We start from the raw sequence: 18,246 nt of genomic DNA on the forward strand, positions 1-18,246 counted from the left end.
TATTTTTATTAATAATTTTGATTAATAAATTGAATAATAAAAAGAATAATTAATTTTATCTATTAAATTATTATTTTTTATTTTATTTATATATATATTAATATATTTTAAATTTTTTACTAAACATTATTTTTTTTTTTTTATATCATTATTTTTCTCTTCCTTCAAATTATTTAAATAATCTGAATTCAAACAAATCAAATTATTTGAAAAAATATAAAAATAGGCATGAAGTAGTATATAGATGATAGATTTGTGGTTCGAGGAAGGGGGGAGAGGGAGAGAGTTGCAGAGTGTTCCAGATTTGCATTAAATGTCATCTGTAAACTTTTGTTCTTTATTTTGGAATCCAAAAATTTAATGATTCCTACCCATCTTTTCTCTCTCTCTCTCTAGATGAGAGAAGGGTTAGGTCCATTGCACCACAAATCTTCTACACAATTTATAGTTCAATCTATACAAATACAATCATATCCTATAGATTATATAACGCTCTTATTTTTTATTTTATTTTTGTTATATATACATCATCTAACAATAAACAATAAAGCAAATTAAAAAATAACAGTTCATTGCAGGAACAAATGAGTGGTAGAAAAAATAATCATCGCAATTAATTTGGTTAATTAGTTTTTATCATTTCATTACAATCTTTACAATTAAAAAGATTAATAAAATGTTTTAAAAAATACTCACTATCTAATCTCTATCTCTCAATATTATGATGAGTTTTTTAGGTTTAAAATTTAAGCATTGAAATGAGATGTCACAAATTATAATGATATGGAATTTGAAGGTGATTTTTTTTATTTATTTTTTATATAAATATGACTATCACTTTTTATTCTTTTTATTTTATTAATTAAATATTTTTATTTTACTTTTATAAAATTAAATATAAAGAATATAATATTAATTCATAACAAAAATTTATTTAATAACCCAAGGCTTAAAAATATATGTTATTCCAATAACCCAACAAAGACAAACTCTAACTACACTCACCAGATCAAAACATTTGTTTGAATTCAAATAAATTGAGTTATTTATATATACAGTAATGATTGAATATTAATTACAAGGAGGGATAGATTTTTATTTTTATTTTTAATAAAGAAAATTTAAAAAATTAATATATAAGGATAAAATTAAAAATTAAAATAATGAATATTTTAATATTTTAATTAATAATTTGAGTAATTTAATAAAAGAAAATAAGAAATAAAATAATATTTAATTAAATTATGTTATTTAAATATCTCAAACCACATCATTTCTATTTTAAAGAAATAAAACAACCTATGTTAATTTATTAGGTGTTCTTAGTGTGTAGATATTATTGACACCTTAATAAATTACATAGTTAACATTCCTTTAATCAAATATTTCATTATCAATTAAAATAATAAAAATATATAGTTTTTTATAATTAAAAAATATTAATTAGTAATAAAATTTTGAATTTTTAAGAGATGTATAGCTTTTATTGGTTCAAACTTTAAAGATGGAAGAATATACAAACCAACTATTGAAAAATTGAAATAATTTGATAAAATTTATGACAAATTGCAAAGAAAGTCTTATGTTGAATTATAATAGAAAATTATGTGAATCCACTGAAAATTGGTAAAGAAAGTCTTCTGGAAACAAATAGGAGGACAATTTTTTTTTTAAATCTTGCCAAAGGAATTTATGCATTTTGAGCTATTATTATTATTATTATTATTATTATTATTTTTGTTGGGTGAAGGTAGAAAATGTTAGATTATTATCTAATATTTACCATCTATACATTTATTTAATGAATTTTAAGTAAGATTATGTAAATTTTTAATAATCACCCTCTGATCAGTTAAACTATTCTATTGGTAATTATGTTTGAGCTATTTATTGAAGTGATCTTTCACACTGCATTCAGAAGTGACTTTGACCATGAATATTTAATAGGTACTATAGTCCAACTTTAGGAAGAAAAAAAATCCAATGAAAGGACCCACATTAACAATGATATTATATATGGTCATCATATTGATTGTTTTTTTGGTAAGGGGTAACTAGTTATTATTAATCATGGTATTATTTTTTACTTCTTATTAGACATTTATTTACATGGTAAAAGAAAATAGACATGGGATATGGGCCTTGTTGGAAATGAAGTGTGGAATGTGGATCACATTTATACAAGATCCCAACAAGCTATGTAGTTATCAAATATGATGAAATATTAAGTATGATCCATGCCTCCATGGTATATAAAAGCCTTATGTTATAATTATTTTATTTGAAAAATCACGAATTGTGATTGGTTGGTAATCATGAAAAAACAATTATAGAGATGAATTGGATGATTCAATTAATGGCTGAAGCAAGACTTTGAAAATTAAATTAACTTGACTCACTCACATGTTTACCATAACCCATAAAATACTTTAAATGAAAAAAACTTAGGATTTTCATTTGGTTTCAAACCCTATTGGAGACAAGATTATAATATTAATTATGTCCTATTTGAACAAATTGAGTATATATTTTCTTTTCAATTAAACTAAAATATAATATTATAGTGGAATATAATGATCCAACCCAAAATAAACATTTATTGGTTTCACTATTTTTTTAAATTTATTTTATATTTAAATTATTATTTATTATATAAAATATCAGTAATAATTTATTTAAATTTTGTCTTGATTTATTTAAAATTTAAATTGAATTTTAATAAAATTTAAAAATAATATAAAAAATGAGATAACAGATGTTTCACTTGTCACATGATAGGCTCAAACACACTGTTAACGCTAGTCTAAATCAGAGGATAAAATAATATATTTGTACATTGAAAGATTCTTATTTCATTACAATTTTATTAATATGAAAAACAAACCGACACCAAGAGTTTGTTTGATGATGAGTTACTGGGATAAAACCAATTTTTTATTCTAAAACCTAACTATTATATCATAAATCTAATCAATTAATTTATCTTTTAAAATATTAAAATTATTGCTTATTTCTTTTAATATAAATTAATTATTAAATAAAAATCTAGAGATAAAAGTAATTTAATCAAAATAAATAAAATCCATTTTTTTCTTACTTTTAATCAAATAAGGTTATTTAAAAAAAAAAACTCAAACAAAACCAAAAAAACTACTTTCTCAACCAAGTTCCTCAAAGGCTGGTGTTGGAGTGAGTTATTTAAAAAATTAAGAGAGAAAAATATAATAATAAAGGATAATTTTGAGAAAGTAATAATTAAAAAAAATTATATATAAATAAATAATTTAAAATAAAAATTATTTTAATATTCTGATTTATGAATTAAATAATTTGATTATCCAGAATAGAGTAAAATAATATTTAATTTATTAAATTTTTTTTAATAATTCAACCAAACCAGGCTTCTTGAACCAAAATCTCACTTTTTATTCAAAAATCACACGTCAAACTGAAACATCAAACAAGAAAAACCCAAAGAAGAAACTTAATGCATAAATAACTTAATCAAATTAACAATCTTATTTTTTTAAACAAAGATTATAATTAAATGGAATCATGAGACTATCTCTGTTTCCAAACTAAATTTATTCATATTTCACATACAAAGGTACAATTTTTATCCTAAAAGCATTAAATAACCACAAACTTAAACAATAAAAAAACATTAGTTATTGTGAGCTAAGCAGGTTGAAACGCCTTTATCAATCGGAACCGTCCAAACAAAATTAGGGGTATCAGTCCTAGGTCAACTAGTTGTGGAGCTTGCATCAAAATCTTCTTAAAAATGACAATAGGCACGGAATGATTCAATCTTCTCAAGTTGTAGAGCTTGCAACAAAATTTTCTCTATCTCTCTCAGAAATCTAAAACAACAATTACATCCCAATTCAAAACTTTAAATTGCATTTTTCGCAGGCGAACAAAAAACAATTTTTTTTTTCCGCAGACGAAAAATGCATTTGCGCCTGCGAAAAATGCATCATCGCAGACGACAATTGCATTTTCGCAGGCAAAAATGCATCATCCACCGTAAAACTCTTTCAGTCACCCTAAATCCCTAAACCTAAACTTAAACACTATAATAAATGCAAGAGGAAAACGACGAAAAAATGGGAAAAACATACTTGAAATGATGAAGGCGTTCCAGCGTTGCCTTGGGGAGTTGATCGATCGAATTCGCGTTTCGTTTCGTTAATTCGCTTGGTTGTAGGGAAGAAAAGAGAAAGGGAAAAGGATAAAAAAAGAAATGAATGAAATGAGAAGAGGGAGGGAAAAAAGAAATAATATCATATTTTTAGAGTATATATAACTATCTTTTGCTGGGATAAAAAATTACTTTTGTAAAAATTACTTCCCTTATATTATTTTGGAAATAATTATGTTAGAGCATTATTTCATCAAATTTCCTTTTACCTCCCTAATCATTTTTTTCAATATGAAAAACACACCCATACCAACTTCAACCAAAATCTCACTTTTTATTCAAACATCACACATCAAACTCATGAAACAACAAACATCAAAACCCAATCATGAAACATCACACACCAAACTGAAACATCAAACATCACAACCCAAACATGAAACATGAAACGTCAAACAAGAAAAACCCAAAGAAGAAACTTTGTTTTAAAATGATTATTAATTAGAAAGTTGTTGAGCAAAGATAGATGCAAAAGCTTCCATTTTGACCTTGTTCAAAGCTATTCCAATCTCAATAACGCCATCGCCATCTCTACCATCACAGAGAGACAGAGCAGAATTCCGATCAATGGACACCATCTCCACCTTCCTCGGCCGACCCCATCCAAAATCAGCACCATAAAGATCAAACCATGTCGACCCACCAATACCATACACCTTCTCATTCATATACGTCCAACTCACTTCCGAAAGCCATTTCTCCGCCCCTTTCAAAACCCCTCCATTGCCCAAGCTTCCAATCGCCTCATTAATCGCCGCCGCCGCCACCGCCACTCCATCACCAGCTTCCAAAGATTCAACCTTTGCCTTCGCAAACCGATACGTAACGCAGTCACCAAAGTAATTTTCCGGCACCGGAGGATCCCAACGGCCTCCTCGACAATCCACGTTGATATTCAGATAAACATTCTCCTTTGTTATATCCCCTTTCTCTGCTTTCACCAGACATGTCCAAATATATGAACAAACCGCCGTGAAACTAGAAACAGGGCTAATCTTTATTAATTTCCTCTTTATTTCTCCTACTTGCTCTGGAGTTAACCGGAACGTTCTTTTCAATAAACCCGGCGCCGGTTTGTTGTCCATTGGAAGGAGACTTCTTACCTGGGTGGTATCGTTTCCATCAATCATTTTCAATTTCAATTTCATCCAATGATCAATGAAAATCGGGCTGAGTTTTAACGGGTCATCCATCAAGATTGATCTAGTTTCGTGATTCGGCATTAGTTCTGGAGTCAGGGCTCCTCCTCCGAGTCTGCAAATCGTGGCCCATGATTTTATAAACATGGCAGTGCTCTTCCCGTCCATGGAGGCGTGATGGGCGCAAAACCCGATTGAGAATCCGTTACTAGGAAACAGAGTTAGTTGAAGAGAAAGGACATTAGCCTTGGATTCGGAAAAATGAAAATCGGGCAAGAGATGATGCAAGTGTTTGGCTTCCTTAACATCGTCGGTGGAGAGTGAATCAAAGTCGAGGGTGCAGGACTCGGCTACAGAGAATGGGACGCCGTTGTCGTCGTCGTTGTCGTCAACAGAGTAACGGATAACTGGGTTGGCGGTTTCGGGATGCCAGGTGAGCTTTCCGGCGAGGGAGGGATAGTGTTGAAGGGTGAGAGAGAGTGAATGCTTGAGGTTAGGGAGAATGGTGTTGTAGAAAAGTTCAGATGATAAATGGCTGATTTCGTAGAAGAATATTCTCTGCGTGGGGGGGGAATCGGAGCCAAAATATGTCAAAAAATGTGAGAGGAAAGTAATTATTAGTTTCGTCGTCGGAGGAGGAGGAGATCATCGTCTTCGTCTTCTCCGTCGTGGACGGATTTGGTGCCGGTTTGATTCTGCATACCTCTGTAACTTTCACCAGGGCCATGGAGAGTAATTTTCTGATTTGATTGAAGAAGAAGCAGACTTTAATGGAAAGTTAGAAAAGTTTGGTTCCAATTTTATTTGGGAAGAAGAGAAATGCTGACTATTTATAATGTAATGTAATAGTTAAGTCCTGAACATATAATATTATTTGAAAAATAAACACACAAAACAATCCACGACAATCAACCGACAAGGCCATATTTCCTTTTACTCTATTATTTGATAAGTGGATAGAGTTGTTTCTTCGAATTATTGCCCATACTAGATCCAAGTCCATCATCCCTTCATTTCTTTTACCTAAATATCATTGACTATCTGATAGACATCCAACTCGTTATCGTAACGATACAGTTGCATGTTATCGTAACGATACAGTTGCATCGCAACCACACAATTGCATCTTTACAAACTAAGTTATATCCTCGAGCCAAGTAAGCATGGACGGAGTTATATGTTTATTCAAATCTTTTCCATCATAAACTTGAATCACGCATCTACTATCCAACCAGTTGGAAGAGAATCAATAGATTCATTTTCTAAATAAAAAATGTAATATTATCAGCTCAACAAACTAGTTAGTTAAATATATATATTAATTAGATCCAACCAATTGTTCATCCTCCCTTCGTTTATCTAGATACTACTACCCAATTGTAAGAGCGGAAGAGTACCAGCTTTCTATATCTCCCTAGTCAAGTGAGTGAGCATGATAGTCTTATGTTTATTCAATTTTTTCCCTCGTGTAACTGGATAATCTTAAACTTGAACCAAATACATTGCCCGTAAGGTAAATTATCGCACATCCAATTGAAAGAGAATCAATATTTTTTTTCTTCTTAATTTCAATTATAATATAATTGATATTAAATTATAATTTAATTAATTTTTAAAAATTTAAAAATAATTAATTAAATTCTAATTTTTATGTTTGAAATACAATATATAATTAAAATAATTTGAATATATTATTTATATTAATAAAATATTAGTTTGGTACCACCTATTCTATTTCCTTCCTCTTTATTATTTGTGACCCCTAAATAAGCAAGTATAATAGTATGTTTGAATAAATGTTCATTACTAATCTAACCAACTGTCCATCTTATCTTTACATCAATCCATATTTATCTAGATATTATCATTAATTAATGTTTAAACATCCAACTCATATTCGCAACGACACAATTACATCTCAACCACACAATTGCAGTTCTACAAACTAAGTTATATCCCGAGCCAAATAAGCATTGAAGAAGGTATATGTTTCTTCAATTCTTTTTCCTATTATAGTTTGGTCATCCTAAACTTGAATCACTTGAAGTAATCACTTGAAGTAAATCATTGCATCTACTATCTAATCAGAAGAGAATCAATAAATTCATTTTCTTATTCCAATTATACTAGAATTGATATTAATTACAATTCAATTTTAATATATAAATTTTTTATTTAAAAAGTAATATGTAATAAAAATAATTTAAATATATATTATCTATATTAATGAGATATTAGTTTGATAAAATTTATTAGAATAGTTTCAAGTTTTAAAAGTTTTTTTTTTTTTATTTATGGTCATTAAATAAAAATATTAACTTACTCCACTAAAAAAATATTATTAATTATTAATGTTAACTTTTTAAATTCAAAAATCAAAATATCAGTTTAAATATTAACATTTTAAATAAAAAAATATTTCATCGAAATGTTAATTTATTACATTATAAAATAAAAATACTAGACTATCTTGGTGGGGGTAATTATACTTTTATATATAATTTTTTTGAATAATTTTATTTCATATTTATTTTAAAAAATTAAATAATACATTATATATTTTAAATAGAAATTTAAAAATATTTTTTTTTTAAGTAAGAAGGTATCGTTAAATCATCCTAAATACATTATTTAATTGTGAATATGTAACCTTTGATGTCTTATATATATATGTGCCATTCTTATTATTGGATTTACCTTATTGCAGAAAATTAAGAATTCTAACCAAGCCAAAAAAAATAGTAATTATCTATAATTTTTATTGTTATACCCTAATTGCCATGACCCTAAACATAATTCCAACTCAATTTTTAAGTGTCATTTGTTAGTGTTTTGAATTTGTACCAAACCATGTAATGTGTGCAAAACATATCATCAAATAATATATATAAAGTCCATATAAAATCTGGGAAATGTAACTACAACTAAACCTACGAGAATGTAATAATTATATTGTTAGCGTTTTAATTATATTGACTTCTTCAATATAAATTTAACCTACGAAGACTACCATGATCAAGTTTGAATCTTGATCTTGCTCAAGACTATCCCTATCTCACATTCCCTTGAAATATTTAATTAATTAATAATATAGTAGGATTTTCGTGAGAGGTAAATATATATAAACGAAATAATTTAGTGACAAATATATATATAAACGAAATAATTTAGTGACAAATATATATATAAACGAAATAATTTAGACGTAAAATTTAAAAAAAGAATCAAAATATATAATATATTATTGGTTGCTATATTAAGTAGTTCAAATATAATAAACATAAATTTTTACCGTAATTAAATTTTGTTATATAAAAATTTGACACATTTAAGTTCCATTTTTTTATTTACATCTTTACACTTGAATTATAAAAAATTAATAATTATTTGAATTTTATTACATAAATTTACTATTTGGCATTAATTTCATAATTGTTAAACACTATCAATATAAAATATATAAATTTGAGAAATTTTAATATTATATACATTTTTTCACTTGTTCCATTTTTTTTTTAAAATATTTTGTTAAATTATCTAATCTCATATTTATTATAACTATTTTTTATAGAAACTTTTTTTTAGATACAACTGAAATAAAATATTACAAATATGATCATTTTTATTCAAAATTTTAGTTTTTTCGTTCTATTAAATTAATTTAATTTTCTCATTTTTTATAATGTGAATTATCACATTATCTTAAATTGACAAAAATAATATTTGAGCAATATATATGTTTGTGTTTTTTCTCTTTTGTACATAATTATTTTAGCTTCTACTCTATACTCAAAAAATTTCGAAAACAATTTATTATACAACAAAAGTCAAAATATTAATTAAAATATATGTGAATAAACCATCTTTTTTATGTCAACACTATAAAATTTTTGTTTTATAGTTAAACAATAACATTAATTATTATTTTTATTAAAAATAATAATAATTCAATTTTATAATATTTTGTGTAAAAATATAAATTTATAATAATATTATAAATTAAATTAATAAATATTTATCAATTATTTAAAATATGTCAAAATATAGAATTAAATATATTTTTTTATTAATTATGTATATATATATAATTAAAATATTAATATTATTCATTAAAATACAATTTTACTTATAATTTTATTATAAAATATTTTATTAATTTTTATTATGAAAAAATAAAAAAAATTAATTTTAAATAAAAAAAAGAATTCTCGGCTTTATCTTGATTTCGAATCCTGTTCTTAGTTAGCTTCTCAATTTTCTTCAAAATCCTAGTCTTTCTTCGATTCTCATTTTTCTTCAAATCAAGATCTAATCTTTTCCTTTTTCCCAAAAAAAAGATTTAATCTTTTCCTCTAGGTCTCTCTGGCGCCGTCGTCGCCTTCCTACATCGCGTCGTCGTCGCCATCCTCCATCACGTCGTTGTGGCCCTCCTCCTCTTCTCGTGCTACCTATACCTAAGGAAAAAAGAGAGTCGATTTAAGAAAGACCTATATCTAAAGAGAAATGACAAACTATTATAAAAGAAATTGATGAGAAATTCATATAAAATGTGTAAAAATATTTTTTTTTTTCTAAATCCATAGAGACAGAGAATACCCGGCTTCCTCTTCCTCTTGATTTCGAATCCTCATCTTCCTTCGCTTCCCATTTTTCTTCAAATTAAGATTGAATCTTTTCTTCTGGGTCTTTATTGTGTCGTCGTCGCCCCATTGTGTCTAAATCGCCCTCCTCCTATTCTCGTTCTACATATACCTAAAGAGAAATGAGAGTCGATTTAAGAAAGACATAGACCTAAAGAGAAATGAGAGACAATTATAAATACCTTTAGAATTTGATGAGAAATTCATATAAAATGTGTAAAAATAAAAAATCAATTAATTTTTAATTAAAAAAAACTTTTCTAAATCCACATAGGCAGAGAATCCTTGACTTCCTCTTGATTTTAAATCCTCGTCTTCTTTCGCTTCAATTTTTTTTTTAAATCAAGATCAAATATTTTCCTCCTGGGTCTCTCTTGTGTCGTCGTCGCCCTCCTCCTCTTTTCATGCTACCTATACTTAAGGAGAAAAGAGAGTCGATTGTACCGCGATCACAGTAAGATTTTGATGATAATTCATATAAAATTTTGGTAAATGTCATCCTAGATTTTTAATTTGAAGCATCATTATATATATTATCTCCCTGTGTACATATATTACCCTTACTTTTGACATTCCCCATCAATCACAAATTCACATATACATTTACGTAGGGACTCTTACCCTTACTTTTAGCCTTCCCTCATCAATCACAAATTCACATACTCATTTTTATAAGGACTCACATATATCATCATACCCTTACTTTTGGCATTTCCACTTTTGGCCTTCACTCATCAATCACAAATTCACATACTCATTTTTATAAGGACTCACATATATCATCATACCCTTACTTTTGACATTTCCTCATCAATCACAAATTCACACACGCATTTAAATCATATCGCATCAATTGAGACTCAAACTCTGGTATCTAATATGAGATGTGAACATTTTAACCATCAGACCACTTGTGATTTTTGAATTTAATTTAAAATTTTATTTATGTATAAATATTTAGTTATCAATCACAACTTCACACACGCATTTAAATCATATCGCATCAATTAATTAAGACTCAAACTCTGGTATCTAATATGAGATTAGAACATTTTAACCATCAGACCACTTGTGATTTTTGAATTTAATTTAAAATTTTATTTATGTATAAATATTTAATAATTATTAATTAATAGTAGATAAAATATATAATGAATAAAAAAATTAATTAATTAATTATATAAATAATAAATATGTATAAAAGATATAAAAATAATTTTTTAATAAATTATTTGAAATTTAGAATTAAATGCTAAAGTAAAAATATTTTTAAAATTTAATATATAATTATATTACATGAATAAAAAAGTTAAGATAATGGAATAATATATAAAAGATGTAATAAATAAAAGAAAATTAATTATATAAATAATAAATATTTAGAGAATGTATAAAAAAAATTTAATAGAAGGTATATAAATAATATTTTAATAAATAATTTGGGAATTTGAATTAAAAATTAAATTTACAATAATTTTAAAATTTAATATATAATTATATTAAATTAATAAAAAATTAAAATAATGAAATAATAGATAGAAGTGAATACAAGAAAATTAATTAATTATATATATGATATAAAATTACTTTAATAAATGAATTAAATATTTTAATTAAATATTAAGATAAAAATATTTTTAAAATATAAAATATAATTATATTAAATTAAAAAAGAGTTAAAATAATGGTCCATATAATAAATATGGAAAAAAAATAAAAAATATATTTTTTAATCAAAATTATAAAATTATTTTAAAATTGTGTATACTAGAGTCGGCGCGGTGACCTTTCAAATTATTTTGTAACTATATGATTTGCATGTTATTTAATTATTATAAATGCAAAATTTATATATATTAAGTGAGAGAAAATAATAAAAAAATAATTGAGAAGATAAATTAATATATATATATATATATATATTATATTATATTATATTATAGTTGAGAGAAATGTTATTTGTGAGAATATATAATTTTTTATTTTATTAAAAAAATTATAATTTTTTTTGTGAGTATATATATATATATAAAAGATATATAAGATGAATGAGAAAATAATAAAAACAAAGGTAAATTAATATATATATATATATATTAGGTGAGAGAAATGTTATTTTTTAAATAAATTAAAAAATATAAAAAATAATTTATTAAAAAAATATATACATTTTTTAGGTGATACATTACGAAAAAAATGGTATTTATATAAAATTAATAATAAAATAATATATATATATATATATATATTTTAGGAGAAATAAACGTTTAATATTTATTTTTAAATAAATTAAAATATGTCTAATTTTTTACTTTATTAAAAAATATAAAAATTATTTGTAGGACAATATAAAAAATAAATATATAAATAAATAAATAAATAAATGAGGAAAGAGAAAATAAAAAATAAATTAATTATTAGAGTTACAAAATTTTAAAATATATATTATAAAGATGAGAGAGAAATATATATAAGAAAGAGAAATTTGTAATTTTATTATAAGTTTAATATAATATTAAACTGTTATTATATATATTATATGGTATTATAATGTATATTATAAATATTTATATAAAAAAATAAATAAAGATGTAATATTAAATATAAGTTTATATAAAATTAATATATATATATATATATATATTTATGAGAGATAAAATAATAATTAAGAAAGAGAAATTAATAATTATGAAAGAAAATATAATTAGTAATTATTTTATGATAGAATTTGAGAATTATTATTGTGTATATTAAAAATATTTATACATAAAAATAAATAAATATTTAATATTAAATATATAAATATAAAATTATTAATAAGATAATATTTATTTTATATAATTTATATGAAATAATATTTATTTATATAAAATTAATGAACAAAAAAATATTTATATAAGAAATAAATAAAATAAAAATTCATTAGAAAAGATAAATTAATAATTATGGTAAAAGAGATAAATTAATAATTCTTCAATTATGATAGAAAAGAGAAACACTTATATCATAATTTAAGCACATATGAGTTGTGGTAAGAGATAGAGAGAGCGTTACTTTAATTTTTTTTTAGGAAAGAACTATACTGAAATATTCACGTATATCACTGAATTAATTTTTATTCGATTATACGACATGTGTAATTAACCTATCATCTTTTTTAATTAATATATTGACATGTCATATTTTTTAATTAATATATATTATATATATTTTTATTTATTTAAAATTCTAAATAATAAAATATTTATAAAGTTATTAATAATTTCCTTCTCCTACTTTAATTAACTAAACTTACCATTCTTCTTCTCCGATTCTTGTTCTTCAAAAGATTCGATTTCTCAAATAAAAGAACGAAGGGAGACTGACGAGTTAGCGAAAGAATTGAGGGCAATGTGAGATGAGATTTTGATTTCAGAACCTGACGAACTTTGACATTTAGCTGTCTTAGACCTCAACTTTTTCTTCTTACTTCGACCAGTCTCAAACAAAGTTCACAATGAACAATGATGACAGGTAATGAAGTTTACAAATCTTCTTCTTTCTGTTGAAGGCTTATTTCTGGATTATTGTTCTTGTTCTCTTCTTATATGCTTTCTTATCTCTTTAGAGTTTGTTCTCCTTTCTCTTCCTATATTTCTGGATTATTGTTCTGTTTTAAAAAGGTAAATCTATCTGATTGATTAGGTGAATCAGACAAGAAGAATGATGGGTTTAGTTAATTAGGGCAGGAGAAAGAAATTATTAATGACTTTGTAAATGTTTTATTATTTAGAATTTTAAATAAATAAATAAGAAAAATGATAGAGAGCGCGGCTTGAGATAGCGAATGATCTAGCCATGCCTATGTGAGATAGAATTTATTTAAACATATTATTAAAATATTTAATGTGAGAGTGTGTTGTAAATTATTGAGTTATTTTAACCTCGTTAAATGAGAGATAATAAATATTATATTTATTAGTAAAATAATAATCGTGAGAATATGAATAAATGAGATAAATTAATTTGTAGAGATAGAGAGAGAAATTATTTAATAAGAGGAACGAAAAATTAATTAATAAGAGGAGAGAGAATATTCTACAAACGAGCGCGACTGGGAGACAACGACTGGGAGAACGATGGTGGCCGAAAGGTGAAATTAATAAATAAATAAAAATATAATAATAATTAAAACACTTCTCTTTCCTCTTATTAAATAATTTATCTCTCTATCCCTACAAATTAATTTATCTCATTTATCCATATTCATTTATTTGATATTTATTATCTCTATTAAAATAACTCAATAATTTACAACAAACCCACACATTAAATATTTTAATAATATGTTTAAATAAATTCTAAACCCTAAATCCTAAACTCTAAACCCCAAATTCTAAACCCTAAATTCTAAATCATAAACTCTAAATCCTAAATACTAAATTCTAAACCCTAAACCCTAATTAATATCAATTTATTTATTTATCAAATATTATTTATTTATTTTTTATGGCCTCTCTTTTTTTTTATTATTTTATAGGATAAAAATTATTTAATAAGAAGAAAGAGAAAATAATTAATAATAGGAGAGAAAAAATAATTAATAATAAGAGAGAAAATATTCTACATGTCAACCCATCGTAACATCACTAGATTAATAATTAAAATTGGGCATTAAGGGTTAAGACCTTTATAGGTTGCCTCACCTTTTGTTGAGGCATGCTCTCTACCATTGTTGAGAGTAAAATGATCAATTCCCGTAAATTGACACCATCTCCACTTTAATTCCTCGAACTTTGACTTTCCCATACGAAATCAAACATCGTCGACCCACCACTAAGTCTTTCATGAGAAAATGTATTTTTTAAAACAAAATAATTTCTTAATTAATTAAGTATAAGAGATAAGAAAAATAAAAAAAAAATTAAAAGAATAATGCAACACAAGTTTAAGTTTTAGAGTGAAAAACTTTTACAAATTGAGAATAAAAATCACGGGACCTATATATGGCACTTAACAATTCATTATCATCAACAATATACAATTCTGGTTTTCTGTTTGACTGACTTAGAAACCTCATAATATATAACTTCAATGTTTAGAACATATAATTCATAAATAACCAACAAACTGTCAAAATTTAAAGTCGATCGAACGGTACAACAACCATAAATCTTCCCTAGTGGTTATACCTTGAATACATGAATCTGTTTTTCTATGCCCTCTCTTATTTCTGTTTTTTTTTTTTTTTAACTCATATAATAATATAATGTGACATTAAAATTAAATTAAAATTAATAGTTGGGTCTCTCCAACTATATTATTATATTATAGGTCTCTCCAACTATATTATTATATTATGGGTCTCTCCAACTAGGAGGAAAAAACCCAAAGTCCGTATAATTCAACTTGCCATAACCCATAAAATACTTTAAATGAAGAAAAACTAAGGATTTTCATTTGTATTCAAACCCTATTGGAGACGAGAAAGAAACACACATCACCAACTTGAACCAAAATCTCATAAATTTATTCAAACATCACGCAATCAAACAATAAAGAAGAAAACTCAAACAAAGAAAAAAAAAAGGCAAATTCTTTTTTGAAATGATTAATTAGAAAGTTGAGCAAAGATGGATGCAAAAGCTTCCATTTTGACCTTGGTCAACACTATTCCAATCTCAATAACGCCGTCGCCATCTCTAGCATCACAGAGAGAAAGAGAAGAATTCCGATCAATGGACACCATCTCCACCTTCCTCGGCCGACCCCATCCAAAATCAGCACCATAAAGATCAAACCATGTCGACCCACCAATACCATACACCTTCTCATTCCTAAAAGTCCAACTCACTTCCGAAAGCCATTTCTCCGCCCCTTTCATAACCCCTCCATTGCCCAAACTTCCAATCGCCTCACTAATCGCCGCCGCCGCCACCGCCACTCCATCACCAGCTTCCAAAGATTCAACCTTTGCCTTCGCAAACCGATACGTAACGCAGTTACCAAAGTAATTTTCCGGCACCGGAGGTTCCCATCGTCCTCGACAATCCACGTTAATATTCAGATAAACATTCTCCTTTGTTATATCCCCTTTCTCTGCTTTCACCAAACATGTCCAAATATATGAACAAACCGCAGTGAAACTAGAAACAGGGCTCTTTATTAGTTTCCCCTTTATTTGTCGTACTTGCTCTGGAGTTAACCGGAACGTTCTTTTAAATAAACCCGGCGCCGGTTTCTTGTCCATTGGAAGGAGACTTCTTACCTGGGTGGTATCGTTTCCATCAATCGTTTTCAATTTCAATTTCATCCAATGATCAATGAAAATCGGGCTGAGCTTTAACGGGTCATCCATTAAAATTGATCTAGTTTCGTGATTCGGCATTAGTTCTGGAGTAAGGAATCCGAGTCTGCAAATAGTGGCCCATGATTTTATAAACATGGCTGTGCTCTTCCCGTCCATGGAGGCGTGATGGACGCAAAACCCGATTGAGAATCCATGACTAGGAAACAGAGTAAGTTGAAGAGAAGATTCGGAAAAATGAAAATCGGGCAAAAGATGATGCAAGTGTTTGGCTTCTTTAACATCGTCGGTGGAGAGTGAATCAAAGTCGAGGGTGCAGGACTCGGCTACTGAGAATGGGACGCCGTCGCCGTCGTCGTCCTTGTCGTCAACAGAGTAACGGATAACTGGGTTGGCGGTTTCGGGATGCCACGTGAGATTTCCGGCGAGGGAGGGATAGTGTTGAAGGGTGAGAGAGAGTGAATGCTTGAGGTTAGGGAGAATGGTGGTGTAGAAAAGATCAGATGATAAATGGTTGATTTCGTAGAAGAAGATTCGCTGCGTGGGGGGGAATCGGAGCCAAATTGTGTCAAAAAAAGTGAGAGGAAAGTAATTGTTAGTTTCGGAGGAGGAGGAGGAGATCGTCTTCTTCTCCGACGGATTTGGTGCAGGTTTGACTCTGCATACCTCTGTAACTTTCACGTGGTTGGAAGCCGCCATGGCCATGGAGGAGTGAAATTCGGATTTGATTGAAGAAGAAGCAGACTTTAATGGAAAAGCTTAGAAAAGTTTGGTTCGAATTTTATTTGGGAAGAAGAAAAATGCCGACTATTTGTAATGTAATTGTTAAACCCTAATCATATAATATTATTATATTATTACAGACATAAAACAATCCACGATAACCAAAATTCATAACTAACGTAGCACAGACAGAACCACAAACCTTGCCCTAAATATAGTAATATATATCCAGACAGGGCCACAAACCTTTTCCTAAATAAAGTAATAATAATTAAACTTAAACCTTGAAAACACTCTTAGGTTTTGTTTGGTTTTGGGTTATTCAAATAACACAAAAAATAAAATCATTTCGCACCACTTCTCATACATTAAATTAAATTAAATTAAATTAAATCATTTATTAACTAAAATATCATATATTTTAAATTATTATTTTTTATTTTATTTATATATATCAAAAAATAAAATAAAATAAAACATTCTCCTATCCAATTCCTCAAAACTATCAATAGCTTAAAGTGAGAAGCTAAATGAATACTCACCACTATAGTGCTTCGAAGAACTTTCTCAATGTAAATCTATTTTGACAAATGCAATTTTATATTATATCGATCACGGATAATTCGAATCCTAAGAATTTGATGTGTTGGTCTTAAATCTTTCATGACAAACGACTAACTCAAAATTTCTTTTAACTCACTGATTTTAGAAATATTTTTTTCAACAATCAGCATATCATTTACTGGGTATCTAATTGAATGACGTCTCTATCGAGTTGACCGTCTTAGTTCATTAGAAGATATTGACTCCTCAACATTTTCATTTCCAACATTAGCTTCACTACTAGAACCAACATCAACAAAATCATTAGTATTTAAAAGATTACTAACATGTAAATTCAAATCATGATTTTCAGTTTGATCGTTATTGGTGCTTATTGAGTTAGGAGCATCTAAAATTGATTTCATTTCAACTATTTTCTCATTTACTTGAGTGGGAACAACCTCGTCCATCTTGTTGATATCCTCAATGGTATAATCCTCCATAAATACAACATCACGAATACGAATAAACTTCTTATTAATCAGAAAAAAAAGAATAGATATCCAAACTCATTCAGTCCATAACTGACAAACACACACTTCTTAGTCTTATCTTCCAACTTTGACCTTTCATCTTTGAGAACATGCATGTAAGCCATCCACTCAAATACTTGAAGATGGTCATAAGAGACATTTTTACTACTCCAAACAT

At 26.8% G+C, this 18,246-nt stretch overlaps 2 protein-coding genes and 1 pseudogene across 2 annotated transcripts; all 3 read right to left on the reverse strand.

Moving 5' to 3' along the window:
- Positions 1-4,458: 4,458 nt before the first annotated feature.
- Positions 4,459-6,129, reverse strand: LOC124940150 (annotated as a pseudogene).
- A 9,341-nt stretch (positions 6,130-15,470) lies between these two features.
- Positions 15,471-16,489, reverse strand: LOC124940418 (malonyl-coenzyme:anthocyanin 5-O-glucoside-6'''-O-malonyltransferase-like). The gene has a single exon (XM_047480935.1). It carries the CDS (start codon positions 16,426-16,428, stop codon positions 15,574-15,576), a length of 855 nt encoding a protein of 284 aa, XP_047336891.1. The 5' UTR covers positions 16,429-16,489; the 3' UTR covers positions 15,471-15,573.
- A 23-nt stretch (positions 16,490-16,512) lies between these two features.
- On the reverse strand, positions 16,513-17,036 carry LOC124939662 (coumaroyl-CoA:anthocyanidin 3-O-glucoside-6''-O-coumaroyltransferase 1-like; the record flags this gene model as incomplete). Its single annotated transcript, XM_047480116.1, has 1 exon — positions 16,513-17,036. A coding segment is annotated over exon 1 (462 nt), but the record flags the coding sequence as incomplete, so codon positions are not given.
- Between the last annotated feature and the right edge of the window lie 1,210 nt (positions 17,037-18,246).

The sequence above is a fragment of the Impatiens glandulifera genome, chromosome 5 (genome assembly GCF_907164915.1).
Source record: "Impatiens glandulifera chromosome 5, dImpGla2.1, whole genome shotgun sequence".
NCBI lineage: Eukaryota > Viridiplantae > Streptophyta > Magnoliopsida > Ericales > Balsaminaceae > Impatiens > Impatiens glandulifera.